At 24.5% G+C, this 22539-nt stretch overlaps 1 protein-coding gene across 1 annotated transcript in view; it reads right to left on the bottom strand.

Moving 5' to 3' along the window:
• Positions 1-22539, bottom strand: part of LOC109596401 (nuclear factor interleukin-3-regulated protein) — a 157970-nt gene that overhangs the window by 95319 nt on the left and 40112 nt on the right. Inside the window, exon 2 of the mRNA XM_049962321.1 lies at positions 17341-17378. Within this exon, the coding sequence (XP_049818278.1) occupies positions 17341-17378 (38 nt within the window). The remainder of the gene's footprint in view (positions 1-17340; positions 17379-22539) is intronic.

Below are 22539 nucleotides of genomic sequence, written 5' to 3'. Positions count from 1 at the left end.
TTCTTCTGAACCAAATACAGTCCCCCCAAATTTAGCTATTTAATATCTTAATTATTAGAAAATTAGTCAAACTTGATTTGTTTGATACTGTTTAATAATTAAAAAAATTAAATATTTAACCAATTATGGAAATAATATAAAAATAACTTAAACAATTCTTAATTATTTTATTAATTAATTAATTTTTTAATTTTTTGAATAGATGAAAATGGGTAAGACAAAAATAAATTAAATATCTCAAAATTATTTTTATTATGATCTACATTATGATGAACTTATATAAAGAAATAAAATAATACAATTGTCAAATAATTTACGATTAACAAATTTTTTCACTCTGAATCACTGCTAAAAATTTTTCATCATTTCCCATAATTATTTATATGAATTTAATAATTTAAAATTTGTATTTTTTCATATTTCATATTTTTAATGTGTAATTTTACTATTTTGAATAAATATAAACTAATATTTAGTTTCGATAAAAAATTAATTTAACTTGGTTCTTCTGAAGAAAATACAGCCCCCAAATTTAGGGATTTAATATCTTAGAAATTTATTAGAAAATTAGCCAGACAAACTATTATTTCAAAATTTAATGAGAACAATATTATGAACTTCCTAAAAACTGCCAAATAATATACAGGGTATTTCAAAAATGGTTGGTCAAAATTAGAACAAGTTCAATAATCTAAATTTTTTTTCTGATGTTTCTTCTAAAGAAAATACTGCTCTCTAAATTTAAATTTAATTCTTTTTATATTTAATAATGAAGAGAGTCTAAATACTTTTTTCTTCGAAAGTTTCTTATGAACCAAATACACCCCCCCAATTTTAGGTATTTAGTATCTTAATTATTTATTAGAAAATTAGTCAAACTTGATTTGTTTGATTCTGTTTAATAATCATAAAAATTGATATTTTTGATAAACATTATCCATATAAATATATATATTTTTAAATATTTAACCAAATATGGAAATAATATAAAAATAACTTAAACAATTCTTAATTATTTTATTTATTTATTTATCAAACAATTAACTAAAATTTAATCAGAACAATATTATGAACTTAAATAAAGAAATAAAATAATACAACTGTCAAATAATATACAAGGTGTTTCTAAAATTGATGGTCAAAATTTGAAAGCAGTTAAAACACATTTAATAATGAAGAAAGTATAAATATTATTTTTTGTTCTAAAGTTTCTTCTGAAGAAAATACAGCCCCCCAAATTTAAGTATTTAATATCTTAGATATTTATTAGAAAATTAGTCAAACTATTATTCTAAAATTTAATGAGAACTTAAATAAAGAAATGAAATAATACAATTGCCAAATAATATACAGTGTATTTTAAAAATGGTAGGTCAAAATTAGAACATGTTCAATAATCTACATATTTTTTCTGTTTCTTCTGAAAAAAATACTGCCACCTGAATTTAAATTATAAAAATTGTTTTTTCTCATATTTGTCTTACCTTTGGTTCAATCGCGTTTAAATATATTATCTTAAAATACATATCTACAATTCAATGTAAAAAACTTTATTCATAATGATACAGTAGCGTAGATTTTGGGAGTTTTTTCTCTTTTTTTCGTCCTATTTTCTACGCCACTGAATATTTTTTAAAACTATAAAGTTATTTATATTATTTGCACAATTTAGAAGAATTACTACTCTTGATTAATTTTGATAAACACAACCGTTTTTGAGATATTTGAGTTTCAAAGTTTGAAGAAAATAAAAAAAAATATTATATCTGAAATATGTCAAAAACCGCTGTGATAATCAAAATTAATCAAGAATACCTTTTTTTCCAAATTAGGAAAAAAATATGAGAAGCCTAATAGTTTTAAAAAATTTTCAGTGGCGTAGAAAAAAGGGCAAAAAAAGAGGGTAAACCCTTCAGAATTTACGCCACTGTAACAATTTGGCAAAAGTTTATTACATTAAATTGTAGCAAACTATTTTAGGATAATACATACCAAATTTAAACACGATTGAACCAAAGACTACAGAAATATCAGAAAAAAAAACAATTTTTGAAAATTAAATTTGAGGGGCTGTATTTTATTAAGAAAAAACTTTAAAAAAAATTATTTAGATTTTGTTCATCGTGTTCTAACTGCTCCCAAATTTGGAACATCCATTAAATAAAATTTATAAAAGATTAATTAATTAAATTACTAATGGGAAATGTAGAAAATTCATTTTTATTTGTTTCAAATATAAACTATATATCTTTGTGATGATTGTTAGATTAAATACGATAGGTAAACTGAATTTTTAAATTATCCATTAATAAATTTATGATGTGAGAATATTTTTCAAGTGGTTATGATTTGACAGCTTTTTATTTTTATGAATATATTGTAATTAAAACTATATTTTTCCTATTTTTTAGTTTAATTTATTTTAAAAACAATTTTTTTTGTTTATTTAAAAAAAAACTATTAACACAAAATTGCACATAGAGAAACTTTTAGTGATTGACAGATTGTATTAATCAGTATTAAAATATGCTGATGTGCTTACCAGAAAAAGAAATTTACGTTTTTAATGTTTAATTTTTAAATAACAACTTTCTTTAAAGTAACTTTTATTGGGTAATATAAAACCATTATAATTAATAATTTCCAAATTACTTCCATCAAATTTATACCACGACAAAAACTGCAGGGTTCTTGAAACTGAAGAAAAAACCAACATCTGTTTGACTTCTTCTTCAGAATTAAACCGTCTTTTACCTAAAAAAGAAATGAATATTGACAAAACAAAATAATAGTCACATGGAGCAATATCTGGGTTATATGATGGAGGTAGAGCTTCCCATTTTAACATTTTGAAGCCTCTTCTGAGTCTCTAATGTGAAGTGTGGTCTTGCCTTGTCATGAAGAGGCAGAACGCCTATTCTACTGACGTCTTTGAGTATATTTAACGTGACATTGATCAGTTTTCGAGTAGTAAACAATTGCTTTGATCCTTTGGCCTCTTGGTAAGTAATCAACATGAAAAATTCCTCGAACATATAGTCATCAAAGACTTTCTTGGGTTAAAACTTTTAAGTACTGTTCCTCTAGGTTTACCAGCTTCAATTCTTTGTCCAGACCAGTGAGAATTGTCATAATCAACCGACATATCATTACGTGACTCAGCTCCTCTGTTATCCTCCTTAATTTATTTGTTCAATTTCTTTTATGGAATCCATCGCATTAAACTTCTTTCTAATGGTTGATGAGATATTGTTTAATTTCTTCGTTGGTGCAGATTTCAGGACGACCTTGGCGTTGCTCATCTTCAATGCATCTTCTTCATAGTGAGTCTAATAATTGTCTTCTATGAAAAAAGATACAAAAACTTCGTTGGTGCAATGCAGAATACAATTTTTATATATAATTAGTTATGGTGACATTTCCATTTTAAATAAGCCATTTTATAGTTGTAATACAACTAGTTCCATTTTATAGTAAGTAATTATTACTAATTACAAGTAGTTTTACTTGGAAATTAATTGGATAAAGTTGTCCATTATGCAAAAATAATATGATCCGATCAAACGTGAAAACGATTTATCAGAACCATAAAAAAGTTATCTCGAAGGAAAAATTTCAAATCACTACCACGAAACGGACGAAAGAGTCGCGGATATCAGTGAAAACGCTTTCTTTTGTCCGAACTGTTACGTCGATTTAGCAATATGTAGAACAATGATTTAATTTCCAAAGGGATAGCGTGAAAATGGTGAGTCATAGGAGAAACAGTTCGTTACCCCTTATTCGTAACCTGTTGTTTAATCATCGTCGCCGGTCGAAAAATTAAATAATTGAAAAAACAAAGTGATCTACGTACGTGTTTGTCACGCGTCCAAAACCGAAACGTACCAGTAATAATTTGTAACAGAAACGGGGACAAAAAATTGCAAACATCCTTTGCGTAACTTTGATAAATAAATCCGATTGCGAACTCTCGACTCTTGATAATTATGATTTGGGTCTATCGAAATGTGTAAATATAACTATTTTACTGGAGCAGTTGCGTATAATTTTGTGCTTTTGATTTTCAAGTTTTCAAGTTGATTTGGTTGGTTAAATACTCAGAGAGATTAAATGATTTGGTTTGTAGTAATGCTTCCTTTGTTTACTGAAACTTAAATATTTATTCAAGGATTAAAAAAGTGATAAAAAGTTACTAAATGCTTACTAAATTATTACTACGAGTGTATCGTTCCTGTCTGTAAATAGATACATTAAAAAAATAGTGTCATCCATTTTGATATTGAAAGAGGTTAGAATTCAATTAGAAAATTTGAAAATAAGTAAATGCAGAAATAATTATTACAACGAGTAAATATGTGGATATTGTCTATTTGTAAGTACACTGAAAAAAAAGGAATTTTCAAGATGATTTTAATACTCGTTCCTTTGATTAATTCTAATTTCCTAGACAATAAATAACATTTTTCAAGGGGATTAGAAAAATTGATAATAAATACAGTAAATGCAGAGATAATTATTACAACGGTTAAATATGTGTATATTTTCTGGTCAAAAACTCAAAGAAGTTGAAAGAATTTCTGAAGTACTCGTTCTTTTGACTAATTCTAATTTGGTAGATATTAAATGACATTTTAAAGGGGACTAAGAAAAGTGAGAATAAGTACTGTAAATACAGAGAAAATTATTACAAAGAGTAAATATGTGTATATTGTCTATCTGTAAAAACATTGAAAAAAGAGGAGTTACCAAGATGATTTCATTGGTCAAAAACTCAAAGAAGTTGAAAGGATTTCTGAAGTACTCGTTCTTTTGACTAATTCTAATTTGGTAGATATTAAATGACATTTTAAAGGGGACTAAGAAAAGTAAGAATAAGTACTGTAAATACAGAGAAAATTATTACAAAGAGTAAATATGTGTATATTGTCTATCTGTAAAAACATTGAGAAAAGAGGAGTTACCAAGATGATTTCATTGGTCAAAAACTCAAAGAAGTTGAAAGGTTTTCTGAAGTACTCGTTCTTTTGACTAATTCTAATTTGGTAGACATTAAATTCAATTTTAAAAGGGACTAAGGAAAGTGAGAATAAGTACTGTAAATACAGAGATAATTATTACAACGAGTAAATATGTGTATATTGTCTATCTGTAAATACATTGAGAAAAGAGGAGTTACCAAGATAATTTCATTGGTCAAAAACTCAAAGAAGTTGAAAGGTTTTCTGAAGTACTCGTTCTTTTGACTAATTCTAATTTGGTAGACATTAAATGACATTTTAAAGGGGACTAAGAAAAGTGAGAATAAGTACTGTAAATACAGAGATAATTATTACAAAGAGTAAATATGTGTATATTGTCTATCTGTAAATACATTGAGAAAAGAGGAGTTACCAAGATGATTTCATTGGTCAAAAACTCAAAGAAGTTGAAAGGTTTTCTAAAGTAGTCGTTCTTTTGACTAATTCTAATTTGGTAGACATTAAATGACATTTTAAAAGGGACTAAGAAAAGTGAGAATAAGTACTGTAAATACAGAGATAATTATTACAACGAGTAAATATGTATATATTGTCTATCTGTGAATACATTGAGAAAAGAGGAGTTACCAAGATGATTTCATTGGTCAAAAACTCCAAGAAGTTGAAAGGTTTTCTGAAGTACTCCTTCTTTTGACTAATTCTAATTTGGTAGACATTAAATTCAATTTTAAAAGGGACTAAGAAAAGTGAGAATAAGTACTGTAAATACAGAGATAATTATTACAACGAGTAAATATGTGTATATTGTCTATCTGTAAATACATTGAGAAAAGAGGAGTTACCAAGATGATTTCATTGGTCAAAAATTCCAAGAAGTTGAAAGGTTTTCTGAAGTACTCGTTCTTTTGACTAATTCTAATTTGGTAGACATTAAATTCAATTTTAAAAGGGACTAAGGAAAGTGAGAATAAGTACTGTAAATACAGAGATAATTATTACAACGAGTAAATATGTGTATATTGTCTATCTGTAAATACATTGAGAAAAGGTAAGTTACCAAGATGATTTCATTGGTCAAAAACTCAAAGAAGTTGAAAGGTTTTCTAAAGTACTCCTTCTTTTGACTAATTCTAATTTGGTAGACATTAAATTCAATTTTAAAAGGGACTAAGAAAAGTGAGAATAAGTACTGTAAATACAGAGATAATTATTACAACGAGTAAATATGTGTATATTGTCTATCTGTAAATACATTGAGAAAAGAGGAGTTACCAAGATGATTTCATTGGTCAAAAACTCAAAGAAGTTGAAAGGTTTTCTAAAGTAGTCGTTCTTTTGACTAATTCTAATTTGGTAGACATTAAATGACATTTTAAAAGGGACTAAGAAAAGTGAGAATAAGTACTGTAAATACAGAGATAATTATTACAACGAGTAAATATGTGTATATTGTCTATCTGTAAAAACATTGAGAAAAGAGGAGTTACCAAGATGATTTCATTGGTCAAAAACTCAAAGAAGTTGAAAGGATTTCTGAAGTACTCGTTCTTTTGACTAATTCTAATTTGGTAGATATTAAATGACATTTTAAAGGGGACTAAGAAAAGTGAGAATAAGTACTGTAAATACAGAGATAATTATTACAACGAGTAAATATGTGTATATTGTCTATCTGTAAAAACATTGAGAAAAGAGGAGTTACCAAGATGATTTCATTGGTCAAAAACTCAAAGAAGTTGAAAGGATTTCTGAAGTACTCGTTCTTTTGACTAATTCTAATTTGGTAGATATTAAATGACATTTTAAAGGGGACTAAGAAAAGTAAGAATAAGTACTGTAAATACAGAGAAAATTATTACAACGAGTAACTATGTGTATATTGTCTATTTGTAAATACATTGAGAAAAGAGAAGTTACCAAGATGATTTCATTGGTCAAAAACTCAAAGAAGTTGAAAGGTTTTCTGTAGTACTCGTTCTTTTGACTAATTCTAATTTGATAGACATTAAATGACATTTTAAAAGGGACTAAGAAAAGTGAGAATAAGTACTGTAAATACAGAGATAATTATTACAACGAGTAAATATGTGTATATTGTCTATCTGTAAATACATTGAGAAAAGAGGAGTTACCAAGATGATTTCATTGGTCAAAAACTCAAAGAAGTTGAAAGGTTTTCTGAAGTACTCATCCAGAGATAATTATTACAAAGAGTAAATATGTGTATATTGTCTAACTGTGAATACATTGAGAAAAGAGGAGTTACCAAGATGATTTCATTGGTCAAAAACTCAAAGAAGTTGAAAGGTTTTCTGAAGTACTCGTTCTTTTGACTAATTCTAATTTGGTAGACATTAAATTCAATTTTAAAAGGGACTAAGGAAAGTGAGAATAAGTACTGTAAATACAGAGATAATTATTACAAAGAGTAAATATGTGTATATTGTCTATCTGTAAAAACATTGAGAAAAGAGGAGTTACCAAGATGATTTCATTGGTCAAAAACTCAAAGAAGTTGAAAGGTTTTCTGTAGTACTCGTTCTTTTGACTAATTCTAATTTGGTAGACATTAAATGACATTTTAAAGGGGACTAAGAAAAGTGAGAATAAGAACTGTAAATACAGAGATAATTATTACAACGAGTAAATATGTGTATATTGTCTATCTGTAAAAACATTGAGAAAAGAGGAGTTACCAAGATGATTTCATTGGTCAAAAACTCAAAGAAGTTGAAAGGATTTCTGAAGTACTCGTTCTTTTGACTAATTCTAATTTGGTAGATATTAAATGACATTTTAAAGGGGACTAAGAAAAGTGAGAATAAGTACTGTAAATACAGAGATAATTATTACAACGAGTAAATATGTGTATATTGTCTATCTGTAAAAACATTGAGAAAAGAGGAGTTACCAAGATGATTTCATTGGTCAAAAACTCAAAGAAGTTGAAAGGTTTTCTGTAGTACTCGTTCTTTTGACTAATTCTAATTTGATAGACATTAAATGACATTTTAAAAGGGACTAAGAAAAGTGAGAATAAGTACTGTAAATACAGAGATAATTATTACAACGAGTAAATATGTGTATATTGTCTATCTGTAAATACATTGAGAAAAGAGGAGTTACCAAGATGATTTCATTGGTCAAAAACTCAAAGAAGTTGAAAGGTTTTCTGAAGTACTCATCCAGAGATAATTATTACAAAGAGTAAATATGTGTATATTGTCTATCTGTAAATACATTGAGAAAAGAGGAGTTACCAAGATGATTTCGTTGGTCAAAAACTCAAAAAAGTTGAAAGGTTTTCTGAAGTACTCGTTCTTTTGACTAATTCTAATTTGGTAGACATTAAATTCAATTTTAAAAGGGACTAAGGAAAGTGAGAATAAGTACTGTAAATACAGAGATAATTATTACAAAGAGTAAATATGTGTATATTGTCTATCTGTAAATACATTGAGAAAAGAGGAGTTACCAAGATGATTTCATTGGTCAAAAACTCAAAGAAGTTGAAAGGTTTTCTGAAGTACTCGTTCTTTTGACTAATTCTAATTTGGTAGACATTAAATGACATTTTAAAGGGGACTAAGAAAAGTGAGAATAAGTACTGTAAATACAGAGATAATTATTACAAAGAGTAAATATGTGTATATTGTCTATCTGTAAATACATTGAGAAAAGAGGAGTTACCAAGATGATTTCATTGGTCAAAAACTCAAAGAAGTTGAAAGGTTTTCTAAAGTAGTCGTTCTTTTGACTAATTCTAATTTGGTAGACATTAAATGACATTTTAAAAGGGACTAAGAAAAGTGAGAATAAGTACTGTAAATACAGAGATAATTATTACAACGAGTAAATATGTATATATTGTCTATCTGTGAATACATTGAGAAAAGAGGAGTTACCAAGATGATTTCATTGGTCAAAAACTCCAAGAAGTTGAAAGGTTTTCTGAAGTACTCCTTCTTTTGACTAATTCTAATTTGGTAGACATTAAATTCAATTTTAAAAGGGACTAAGAAAAGTGAGAATAAGTACTGTAAATACAGAGATAATTATTACAACGAGTAAATATATGTATATTGTCTATCTGTAAATACATTGAGAAAAGAGGAGTTACCAAGATGATTTCATTGGTCAAAAACTCAAAGAAGTTGAAAGGCTTTCTAAAGTAGTCGTTCTTTTGACTAATTCTAATTTGGTAGACATTAAATGACATTTTAAAAGGGACTAAGAAAAGTGAGAATAAGTACTGTAAATACAGAGATAATTATTACAACGAGTAAATATGTGTATATTGTCTATCTGTAAATACATTGAGAAAAGAGGAGTTACCAAGATGATTTCATTGGTCAAAAACTCCAAGAAGTTGAAAGGTTTTCTGAAGTACTCGTTCTTTTGACTAATTCTAATTTGGTAGACATTAAATTCAATTTTAAAAGGGACTAAGGAAAGTGAGAATAAGTACTGTAAATACAGAGATAATTATTACAACGAGTAAAAATTGAGAAAAGAGGAGTTACCAAGATGATTTCATTGGTCAAAAACTCAAAGAAGTTGAAAGGCTTTCTAAAGTAGTCGTTCTTTTGACTAATTCTAATTTGGTAGACATTAAATGACATTTTAAAAGGGACTAAGAAAAGTGAGAATAAGTACTGTAAATACAGAGATAATTATTACAACGAGTAAATATGTGTATATTGTCTATCTGTAAATACATTGAGAAAAGAGGAGTTACCAAGATGATTTCATTGGTCAAAAACTCCAAGAAGTTGAAAGGTTTTCTGAAGTACTCGTTCTTTTGACTAATTCTAATTTGGTAGACATTAAATGACATTTTAAAGGGGACTAAGAAAAGTGAGAATACGTACAGTAAATAAAGAGATAATTATTACAACGAGTAAATATGTCTGTCTATCTGTAAGTACATTGAGAAAAGAGAGAAAGAGAATAGTTTCGAAGTTGATTTTATTGGTCAAATATTTAAAGAACTTAAAGGGTTTTTTATAGTTTTATGAACGTATAATAAAAACGTTTAAATGGATTAGAAAAAACGTTTAAATGGATTAGAAAAAACGAGAATGAGTACAGTAAATTTAAAGATAATTATTACAGCTAGTAAATATGTGTATCTCGTCTATCTGTAGGTACATTGAAGAAAGAGAAATTACAGTGAAAGAACTAAATAAGTATCCATTACCCAGAAGCCTCTTCTATAATTATCTAGACACTTTTCCCATGTAATTACTGTTGTTTCACGCAATTGCAGTTTATATTTATTTTCCTTAACAAATTTTAAACGTCTGTTATTGGTTTTGTTTTTATAGTGCGGTGAAATTTCCAATTTTTGATTTCCAGACGGAAAATATCACTTTTTAATAGGACGACAGTTTTGACTGGTTTTTTTATTGTATTAATTTTTTTTAACAATTACATAATCCAGTTAACAGTCCGTGAAACTCGACTACCGTACTGTTCAGTTAATTGTTAATCTTGTATTGTTGTAAGTGTGATAATCAATTTACATATCGACTACGGTACTGCCATTACATAATTAATACTGTTAGATAAAAAACTGTACATGCCAAACAAAATATGAATAGTGCGGCCCAACAATTCGAATATAGACGGTCACGATCGAATAGATATTAGTTAAATGTGTAAAAAAAGCAGGACAGAATTCCGTTAACTGGGTTATGTAATCTATAGTAAATACAGAGATAACCTAAATACGAAAATCGATGTCAGGCTATATGAAATTCTCAATACAAATGTACTTATCCAAATTGGGACAAGGCCGTCGCTGTTAGGTCTTTCAAATAAAATTTTAATTGTGACACACGAGTGCAGTTTTATTTTTAAAATTTTTCACGCGATTCGCCACGACGAGAATCGACGAATCGAATACTTTTTTAGCTGTTTCTTCTTTAAATTAAATCTACCAGGGGCGTAAATGTTTAAATGTTCAATGCCGTAACATATGTTGGGTTTTTTAAAAAGTTAATGAATATGTAGGTTATTTATTTATACAATTTAAGTGTATCAACAAACAGAGTTGTGAGGATGAGCCCACAACACAACTAATCACTAGTTTAGAATGTTTTACTTGTTACAGACTAAATAATAATTTCGAGGAACATAAAGTATAGATAAAGTGATACGCGTAATTAGCAATTACAGGAACGGTTAAGTAATTAATACATTGAACTTATCGCATCTCTTTCGTACGTCGTACGTACAAAATGAAAGTGCCTCCGTTTATTAAAAATCAGGCTATTAAAATATTTGTTCAACAATGTACTGGAATTGTATACATTGTAAAAGTATCATAAAATATATATAATTTAGTACGATTTCATTGTTTTAAATAAATTTTAATTATACATTAGAATGAGTAAGGGTTCAACACAATTAAAAATATATAGTTTCTACATTGTGCAATGTGGTAACTATAAACCTAAACACATTTTTAACACATGATTTTTAACCAATTGTCTAAAAAGTTCATAATTGAAACAGTGCAACTAATATTTTATTGGTTTTTTATAGACTCCAGTAAGTAGAACTAATTTAATTAGCATATTTTAATATTTAATTACAATATGTCAATCAATCTCTAGAAGTTGGAGTTACTTCTTTACCACTACAGGTTTTAAATTTATTTATAACATTATTTATAAAAAACAGTTTCTATTGTATTATGAAATAGAGTATATTGTTGCTTATATTTTCTACCTCTATAATTTGCATCAAAACATTTTGTTATTATTAATTGTAAACATACAAAAAATGATTTTGATTTCTAATAAATATGTATTATTTCCTGAAAAAAAAAACAGTTTAAAATTAAATTAGTGCTTTTTAGTGTTTAGTTTTTTGTTAATTCTATGGTGTATAATTATATATTTGACGCCGGAAAAAGTAATTTACGTTTTTGGTTTTATATTATATTATACTCATTATTAAATTTTCGAATGAATAAAAAATTAAGTCAATAAATTCCTTTCATTTCAATTTTTTTTGTAAAATCATATATTATAAAATAAAATTATAAAATGGTTGAATTTCTAAAATTTTTCCAACATATTTAACCAAATTTTTAGAAGAATATAAAAATAAAAAAACATAAAAAACAAGCTAATTAAGACTAAGATTAAGACTTTTAATAAAAATAATATTAAACAATATAAAAATATTAAAAATTTAACAATATTTTAATCAAAAGAAATAATTATATTATTTATCATTTTATTTTTATATCATAAAAATTTAATGATATTACAAAATAAGAAATATTTTTAATATTTTACATTTTTAATAAATTGGTTTTGATATTAAATAATTAATTGATAATTGAAAAAATAATGAAATTTTTTGTGAATTAAATAATTTTTTTAATTTCTTTTTTTTAGTTTATCCTGTAAATATATTATGAAATGAAATATTTTAATTATTATTAGAAAAATTTAAAAATTTAGGTCATAAAAAGTTTTAATATTTTTTAATTTAAAAACAAAAAAAAATTAAATTTTAAATATATATAAAATTTGTATATAAAATTTAAATAAATTACATAATTTTCATATAATTTTTTAAATTTATGTTTTAATTATATATCATGAAATATTTTTATCTTTTCTTTTTTAAATTATTTTTTTTTATTTATTTTTATATTTTTTATTTATTATCTTTATTTAAAAAATAGTCATAACTGTCATTCTGTTATTATTTTTTTATTTCTCTACAAATTATTTAATTAAGATATTAGAATAATTAAAAAATATAAATTTATTTCTTATTAATAATATTCTTTAATTTTTATATACAGGTAGGTCATAAAAAATTGATGATATTACAAAATAAGAAATATTCTTGATATTTTTAAATTAAAAAAAAAAAAAAAAATTGATAATTGAAAAAATAATGAACTTTTTTGTCATCTACCCGTATCTCAATATTAAATATATTACAAAATTTTTCAATTTCATTTTTTTTACTTTATGTTGCAATTATATATCATGAAATATTTTAATTATTTCTTTATAAATGAAATATTTCTCTTCGTTTTTTTTTATATTTTTATTTATTATTATTGTTTTGTATTGTAATATTATTATCAGTAATATTGTTTAGTTTTTATATACTCAAAAAAATATTGAATAATTGATTGATGATGTTGCAACTATATATCATGAAATATTTTAAATATTTCTTTTTAAATAAAATATTTCTGTTCGTTTTATATTTATATATCTTTATTTATTATTATTCTTATTAAAAAGTAGTATTAATTAGCTTGTTTTTGTTTTTTTTTATTTTAATAATAATTATTTAATTAAGATATTAGTAAACTTGAAAAATACAAAAAAAAAATTATTTAGTAATATTATTTAGTTTTTATATTCATATAAAGTAATAAGTAATAAATAAGAAATATTTTTATATTTTTAAATTAAAAAATAATATAATGATTTTTTAAATTAGTTATATATATTTTACACAATATTAATTATTATTTATTTAAATAAAACAATAACTATATAAATAAATAAAAGATATTATTAAAATAACTGAATATTCTTAAAATTGTAATGTAAATTAATAATTGTAATAACAATAAGTAATAAATAATACTATAAAATATTATTTAAATACCATATAATCAGTATTAATAATTATTTTATTAATCATTTATTGAAATAAAAAATGTAAGTAAATAGTAATTAATGTCACTAAATCTTCAAAATTGTTCAAATTGTTCTTACAAATTTAATTTCATTGATTTCATTGAGATATCATCCAACAGAGGTCAATTATAGCATTTTTATAACCAACAAACGAGTAAATTAGAGTATTTTTTAAAATAAAATAAATATCATTCTTCAATATGAACGTAATCTATTTCATATGAAAATATGAATATTTTTTTCTACTGATCAGACAAATGATTGAATAAAATATGAGAAACATCTCAAAAAATCGGAGAGTGATTTAAATTGGTTACGATTTTATTAAAAAAAAAAAAACTGCATTTAATTGTAACGTCCGCACAAAAAAAAAAACATAATTACATAACAGCCGACGAAGATTTTCGTGTATCGTTGACCTTAACGAACGTGAAATATAGGGTAAAAGTTCTAACAATACATGCATTAGCCTGTATTTGCGTTACGTTTGACCCGTCGATTTTAGGTCATTAGGCCAATTAGCCACATAGAGATTTCACTTGTATCAGCCGTCTTACTATCGAACGTACATAATATGGTAACTATTAGTTCGTGTGGATCTGAAATAACTCTTTAAGGTCTAGGTCATGATTTTGACCGAGAGTTTTTTAACATTCGTTAAATAACTGACTTACTTTCTACAAATCCGATTTATCTATTCGATTATTTATGTATTTATGCATCGTCTCTTGTTTTGTATGCAAAAGAAATTTTCCTCCCATTAGAAAGGGATCCATTAATTTATGTGTGTGTCCATTGATTTTTTCGTAATAACCCGGTAATATGTATTTATTGATGGATCAATTTAAATAATGCACTCGCTACATAAGTAACAGCAGTTGCCTGGGTAATTTTGCATAATTAATTGATTACCAGTTCTAAAGAGCATAAACTAATAAAATGAATATTTCGGCCTTAGGATTGTTGTAATTAACCAGCCTTAACATTATAGTTGCATAGCATTGGTTATTAAAAAAATCGCCTTTCAATCTTATGCGTGTTATGTCCATCAACTGCGTTGATCTTAAGGTGTTACTCTAGTCATATGATAATTGCCAAGTGTCCATAAAGCAAATTTAAATTTTATTGTTTATCATCTGTTGCAATGTAGGATTGCCATATTCATTACCTCATTTTCATTGCATCAAGACAAACAAATAGTAAATAACCTGCGATTTCAATACATAAAATAATAAAGTTTTCATGGAAGTTGTTTATTTAGGGTTCCGGAAAACCGTGACTAAGAGCCCCCAAATGACTAATGCCGCTTCAATTTATATTTGCAATAAGAAGATAAAGGAAGCCTGCCAAGGTGAGTAATATATGGTTTGATAAAGCACGAGGTCATTTACATTTTGTAACACCATTATGTAGTTTTTTTTTATATTTTAGCAATAACATGAAAATTCGAATGATTCTTCGTTTTCATGAAATCGAACGGATGACAATGGCAAAAGACAATGAAGTGTACCTTTAAAGTAATTACTTGTTGTAAAGATCGGAATTTATTATTATTGTTTAGATGTGATAATAGTTGTAAAATTAATAATGGATCTGATGTAATCTTATTACGTATTCTTTGTGGAATTGAATGTTAATATAACAAAGCATTTACCTAAAAGCTGCTATTAATGAAATGTATCTTGATTCTATTTACATTGATGACATAACATTTAATGCCATAATATTATCGTATTATCAATAAACACTGATATATTTAAGAATAACAAATATTTATTAATATTTATGGTATTATTAATTCTTTAGTTATCGATTATAACTGATAAAAAGCTAAATATATACTATATTATTTTAAAATAAAACTACTGAATTATATACACAATTAATTCTTGTTTGTTAAAAATAGTTTTTAGATAGAGAATATTATAAAGAATTATATAAACCCATTTAAACTCTAGTTTCTATTTTATAACTAGTTTTTAAATAATGCCAAGGTACAAATAAAAATAAAGAGTAAGAAATGGTTAAAAACAATGCTAAATAACAACATAGTTTATTAGTCTAATAATTCGAAAATAAAATTATTCAAATCATCTAAATACAGTAAAAATTAAATAATATATAAAAATGGCCAAATAAACTTGTACTAAATATTGAACAACAAAGTACTTTATCTTAAAATACCATTTATATTTTTTTTATCAATATATAATATAATAAATATTATTAACAATGTCTATTGATTTAAACAACAAAGAATATTTATTTATTTCAGAAGCCAATGACGTTGACTGGAGAAAACTTTTGTAAAATGTGTATAAATAAACTGATTTGTATATTCAAATTGGGTGAATTTAGACCAATCTAAGCGTTTTACTTCCTTATTTTTACTTTAAAACTATTTAAAAATTTATGTGACTGGGTTTATATAATTTAAAATCAATGTTCCTTAAAATAGATTTAGAAATTAAGGAAGAAATAATTTATAAATTCCAACTAGAAGTTTTAATTTAGTACTGCAGTATAAAAATTGAATCTAGTACAGTAAGCATGAACATTATTTTTATCTAGAATTGAACTTAATAATAAATTCAAATAAAACAAAAAAATAAAAATTAAATAAATATATTTTGATTTATAAACTTGCCTGGAAAACTTTACTTCTAACAATTAAATTATGTGCTAGAAAATATAAAGTACATAAATATAAAGAAAATTACCTTAAAACTTTTTTTAGTTTTTAAGAAAGTTGGTTAAATATAGTTATTATTATTATTTCGTCTAAAATATTAAGAAAAAATTCACAATATTCAAATAAACCAATTAGAGAAAATTATATTAAAATTTAAAAAATAATCAGTAATCTATTAGTTCACAATTCTTTGAACTATTTGAACATTTAGTATAATTTGTTTATTTAAATTATATAAAAAATACAATTATTCTTTTATGGCTAAAAATTGTCTGAGAATTCAAAAAATTCTAATAAAAAATTAAATAAAATTAATTAATTAATTATTTTTATATTCACCTAGAAGACTTTTATTCTAAAAATTAAGAGAAAAATACAAAAATAAACAAAATATTTATTTCATCAAATTTTTGTAAAAGAATACAAATATGTAATTAAATAAAATTAAATTAATTATAGTATTATTTTATATTAAAAAAAATGTAAAAATTCGAAAAAACAGTTTACATTTAAAAATATTTAAGAAATTGAAAATTGCTATAATTTTTTTACTGTAATTATTTTATGAAATTGTTCAATAAATTTTGTTCTCATTAAATCATTAGAATAAAATAATCACTGTTAATCAAAAAAAAAAAAAACAAAAAAGAAAATTAGAAAAAATTAACAAAAATTTAAAAATATAAAATTATAAATTACTTTTAAACAATTTCAATTCTTAAGATTATCTAAAAAATGTTGAATTCTATAATAATAATAATTTATGAGCAAAATTAGTAGTTTAAATTCAAGTTATCAAAATAATTAAAAATGCATTAAAATTTAAAAAATAAATAAAATGTAATTATTATTTATTTATTATGTATTATGATGTAAATGAATGTAAAATAAAATTATATTCATTCATATATTATTTTGAATAAAAAAGTCTAAAAATTAAAAATATTAGACATTTTTTAATAATTAATTTTAAACTCACCTAAATGATATTGATTCCAGTAATGTCCAAGTTGTGTCCTAGAAAAATAATATATAGTTTAAATTTGTATTGTCAAAGGGGGGAAATGTTTTAAAACTAAAAATAATTAAAATTCAGAATTGTCAGAATTATTTGAAAACAGTAAATTTAAAATTTGTAAATGAACACAGAAAATAAAGTTATTATTAATTTGTATAAAGAATGTAGATTAATTGAATTCATATATAAAAAAAAATATTTAAAAATATTGCAATAAAATAGGTTAGGATTAAAAAAAATTTTAAATTTAAAAATTAAAGTTTAAACAAAATAATAATAATAATAATAATAAATAAATCAAGAATTGTTTGAATTATTTAAAATTATATAGTTTATATTTTATATATTTAAATTATGTAAAATTAAAATAAAATTATAATAAGGTTATTATTTTGAGTACGTCATTATTTCCTATGTGATTTTCCCAGTAAATCGTCGTGTGTTGCCTTTGAGGGGATAATCATTCAGAAACAAGAAAATCTATTAATACCATAACAAGATTTAGTTATTAAATTGTGTGTCCATTAAATTATACAGGATATAAATAATATAATTTTTATATGAATTAAATGAAATAAATGGAAAATATTATTATTATTATTGTATTAATCAATTTTTTCTGATTAAATTATTAAAATAAAATAATTCACTGATAGTCAAAAAAAATAATAATAATAAATATAATGAAATAAATAATATATACTTTAAATTATATTGTCAAAATGGGGATTGTCAGAATTATTTGAAAATAGTAAATATAGAATATATAAATGTGACAAATATTACGAAAATAAAGTTAGAAATAATTAACAGAAATTTAAAAATATAAAATTATAAATTACTAAAATTCTACTCTTAAGCTTACCTGAAAGATTGTGATTTCAAAATAATAATAATTTATAAGCGAGATTTATTTAATTTTATATTGTCGAAGTGGCAAAAAATGTATTAAAATTTAAAAATTAAATAAAATTAAAATTGTCAGAATTATTTGAAAATAGTACATTTAAAATTATAAATGAAGACAATAGACAAAAAATATTCCTAAAATAAAATTATTATTATTTTGTATAAAAATGTAGACTAATTGAATTTATATAAAAAATAAAATAAAAATTATTTAAAAAGATTTTATTATTTTGTATAAAAATGTAGATTAATTGAATTTATATAAAAAAAATAAAATAAAAATTATTTAAGTTTTTGATTAACGGTTATGCTTTAAAATTTAGTAAAAGTAATAAAATAATAATAATAAATAAGTATTGTTTGAATTATTTTAAATTATTGTCATAAATTATATATTTAAATAATAATAACATTATTATTTTGAGTATATAGTTATCTCAGATGTGATTTCTGTTTTCCCAGCAAAAAGTCGTGTGTCGCCTTTGAGGGGATAATCATCCAGAAACAAGAAAATCCGTTAATGCCATAACAAGATTTAGTTATTAGATTGTGTGTGCATTGTATTGTGCATCATGCGACTTGCCTTAATTACGTAATTAGCATGTTTTAGAATGTGTCGGGGTCTTCGAGGCACGTGGGCTAACGAAAGAGTTCATATGCGATAACGGTTAATAATATTAGTAATTCACATTTATAATATGTTACATTATTACATAAACTAGTTAACATTCGTAGGTGTAATGAAAATAATTCTGTGTACCACGTTGCAGGGCATTACGCAATTGAAACCGAGACATACGTCTCTACCATGTGAATAGTCGGCGATAAACGTGACAATAAAGTACTGTGGAGTATAATCGGTATTAAATATTGCTGTGGCACCAATCGACGGTGGCAGCCTGCCACGTGAACACACCAATTTCTTATCCGATGGACGCGTTTCGTTTTAAGACCTGTGGAAACTGGCCGAGATGATCGCAGCACGTTTTCCTATTTACTGACGCATTTTCGTTTGTGTGAACTCTATTTTTCCTTCCTTTGTCCTTTGTCAGACGATTCGATTATATAAATTCTTTCGAATGTACAAACACGATTATGTCAATAGACGATTGTTTTAATTCAGATTAGTGTTACCATTTGTCGGGGTTTTGTGCACGTGAAAAATTTCACAGGTGCACGCCGCACGTTCTTCTCGCATGTGGGTGGATCCTTTCTTTATTATTTGTGAATGATATTTTAGTCTCTGCGTTGCACGAGGATGCTGCTTCAGATTTGTGTCATCGATATTATTTTATCATTTTTAATTTATCACATTTAAAAATAATATTTATTTTTTTTATTATTATATTCTATATATAGTATTTATTTAAGTAAATTCAGATAAAAATTATTATTATTATTATTATAAAATATACTAAAAACGATGTAAAATACTTGATATTATTGTTATATAACTAGTTTTATGCTTATCTAGTTATTAATTTATTAAATTACTTAATTAAATAAATTCAGTTAAAATTTGCTAAATATTAAATAAAATACTTAACATTATTAATATTACAGTTTTTGTTTTTGTGTAAAACTAAATTCATTAACTAAGAAAATTAAAAAAATAAATAAATAAATAAAATACCATTTTTATATAAATTTCATAATTTATTATAACAAAATTAAAAAATTCTATTTTTTATAAAATAATTTTGTATATATTTTTTTTTTTTAATTAATTTTCTCTTTGCTGTAATTTTTGAATATACTTTATTGTTGCCTAAGAAAATTTAAATATATTTTTTAAAATTATACATAATAAAATTAAATATTAATATATTTATTGGAAATATATAAATAATATAAAAATTCATTATTTCAATATTTGAGTTATTTTTTTACTAATATTATACATTACATGAGAATGGTGAACTGACTTATTTTAACAATAACAATCAGTAAAACATTATTTTACATTTTTTAAATTTTTAGTTTTTATCAAATAATTTTATTTATTTTTTTTTTTATTTATTTATTTTCTTAATTATTTTCACATTTTCTCTGAAATTTAAATATAATATATTTATTTTTTTTTTTTAATTTTTGTATCATACAAAATAATATTTTACAAAAATTGTTTTTTGCATAAATTCCATAATTTATTAATATTACTCATTTTGGGAATTTTATTTTTTTTATTTAATTATTTTACTTTTTTGAAAATTACATAAAGTTTTTTTTGTATCACTATACAAAATAGTATTTAAAAAAAAATAAAAATAATAAATTTATTCTTGTCTAAGAAAATTTAATTTTTAAAATTATACATAAAATTGAATATTTATTTTTATTAAAATTAATTAATTGTTTCAATATTTGAATAATTTTTTACCAATATTATACATTGCACGAGAATGGTGTGTATAATTTATTAAAAAATACTTCAAATTATTTAAATTGAGAACTGATTAATTTATTTTAAAAATAATAAATATCCAACAATCTATTAATAACTTGACAGTTTTATTTTAACATAAATGAAAAATGTTTAATCATTTTTATATAAATTCTATAATTTATTATAAAAATAAAACAAATTTTTAATTTTTATCAAATAATTTTATTTTATTTTTTCATTTTTTTTTTCTGTAATTATTTTACATATTTTTTCTAAAATTTTTGTATCATCATACAAAATAATATTTAATTAACATATTTTACAAAAATTGTTTTTTGCATAAATTCCATAATTTATTAATATTTTATTAATTATTTTACTTTTTTTTGAAAATTTCGACATTTTGTATCATTATACAAAATTTGTATTTAATAAAATAAAAATAATAAATTTATTCTTGTCTAAGAAAATTTAAATAATTTTTAAAATCATACATACAAATTTTTGTTATTATATGTAATATTCAACTAAATTAACAATAAATAAATAAAATATTGTATTTATGGAAATATATAAATGATAGATTAGCGACTGTTAATCTGTCTTTTTAGTTTGATTAAAACACTAAATTCACAATAATACGCTTTATTACAACAAACGTACTTTAACCCTCGACATCTAAAGCTTGACTGCCTGGTTCTTTCTTAAGAACTGCCCCGAATATTAAATGTAAACAAATACTTCAGATTTGCTTATAAAACAAAACTAGTCTAAATAGATGTGAGCACGTCGCATCGGTCCATCGGTGAAGGTGATGACGTAAGCTAACACGGCCTTCCTGACATGTGCGGCGTCCTCGCGCCTTCCGCAGTTTTGCAAAGATTCACCTGACACCGGTAATCTGTAAACATTATAACAGCAGTACAAGCTCAAAATATATTCGAAGAACTAAGTCTAAACCTTATTTCATTTAACAAAATAGACTGTTATGCGGCACAGTTAACAATCACTAGAAGCTCAGAGGCGGCTCAACCATCAATAGGTCTGTTACACCCATGACTCTCAAGTGCTATCAAAAGATACCATATTCTAGCCAGGAGCTCAGAGGCGGTTCAACCACTACCAGGTCTATTACCCGCTTGTCTCACAGACCCAGAACACAACAATCTAAGCCTGCAGAGCAGGGACCTTAAAAATAGCCTGCCGAGCAGGTACCTTTAAACATAGCCTGCAAAGTAGGGACCTTAAACATAGCCTGCAAAGTAGGGACCTCAAACATAGCCTGCGACGCAGGGACCTTAAAAATAGCCTGCCGAGCAGGGACCTTAATCATAGCCTACTAAGCAGGGACCTTTACACATAGCCTGATACACAGGGACCTTAAACAGCCTACTATGCAGGGACCTTTACACACATTCACACATCAATCTTATTAAATAAATCTATATCCATCATACCTTATAGAATTTCTGTATCTGGCCAGGTTCGTAACTGTTCATGCGCTGCTGTTGTAGTTCTACCTCGGCTGCCAATCCTTCGGAGTGCGTACCTCTCATTAGGTAAACAATGCGTTACCTCAAAGGGTCCGTGATACTTTGGTTTCAACTTTCCTCTATTCGACAGCTAATAGCGACATCTAATCCTAACGAACTTGCTTCTGTATGTAGTTCGGTTGACAATTCCAGATCAAAAATGTTGAAAATAGGATAAGAAGTCAATCGTACATTTTCACATTTATATGTCCATTCAAAAGATTTTCCCTCACGTAACAGTGCAGATATCGGTGCTGTTAAAGTTGCAAAGTTTTTCACAAGATGTCTAAAATATCCAGCCAGTCCTTTTTCGATCACACCTAAATATTTCAC

This window comes from Aethina tumida, chromosome 1 (assembly GCF_024364675.1).
Source record: "Aethina tumida isolate Nest 87 chromosome 1, icAetTumi1.1, whole genome shotgun sequence".
Taxonomy (NCBI): Eukaryota; Metazoa; Arthropoda; class Insecta; order Coleoptera; family Nitidulidae; genus Aethina; species Aethina tumida.
This window is presented reverse-complemented; position numbering and strand designations above follow the sequence as displayed.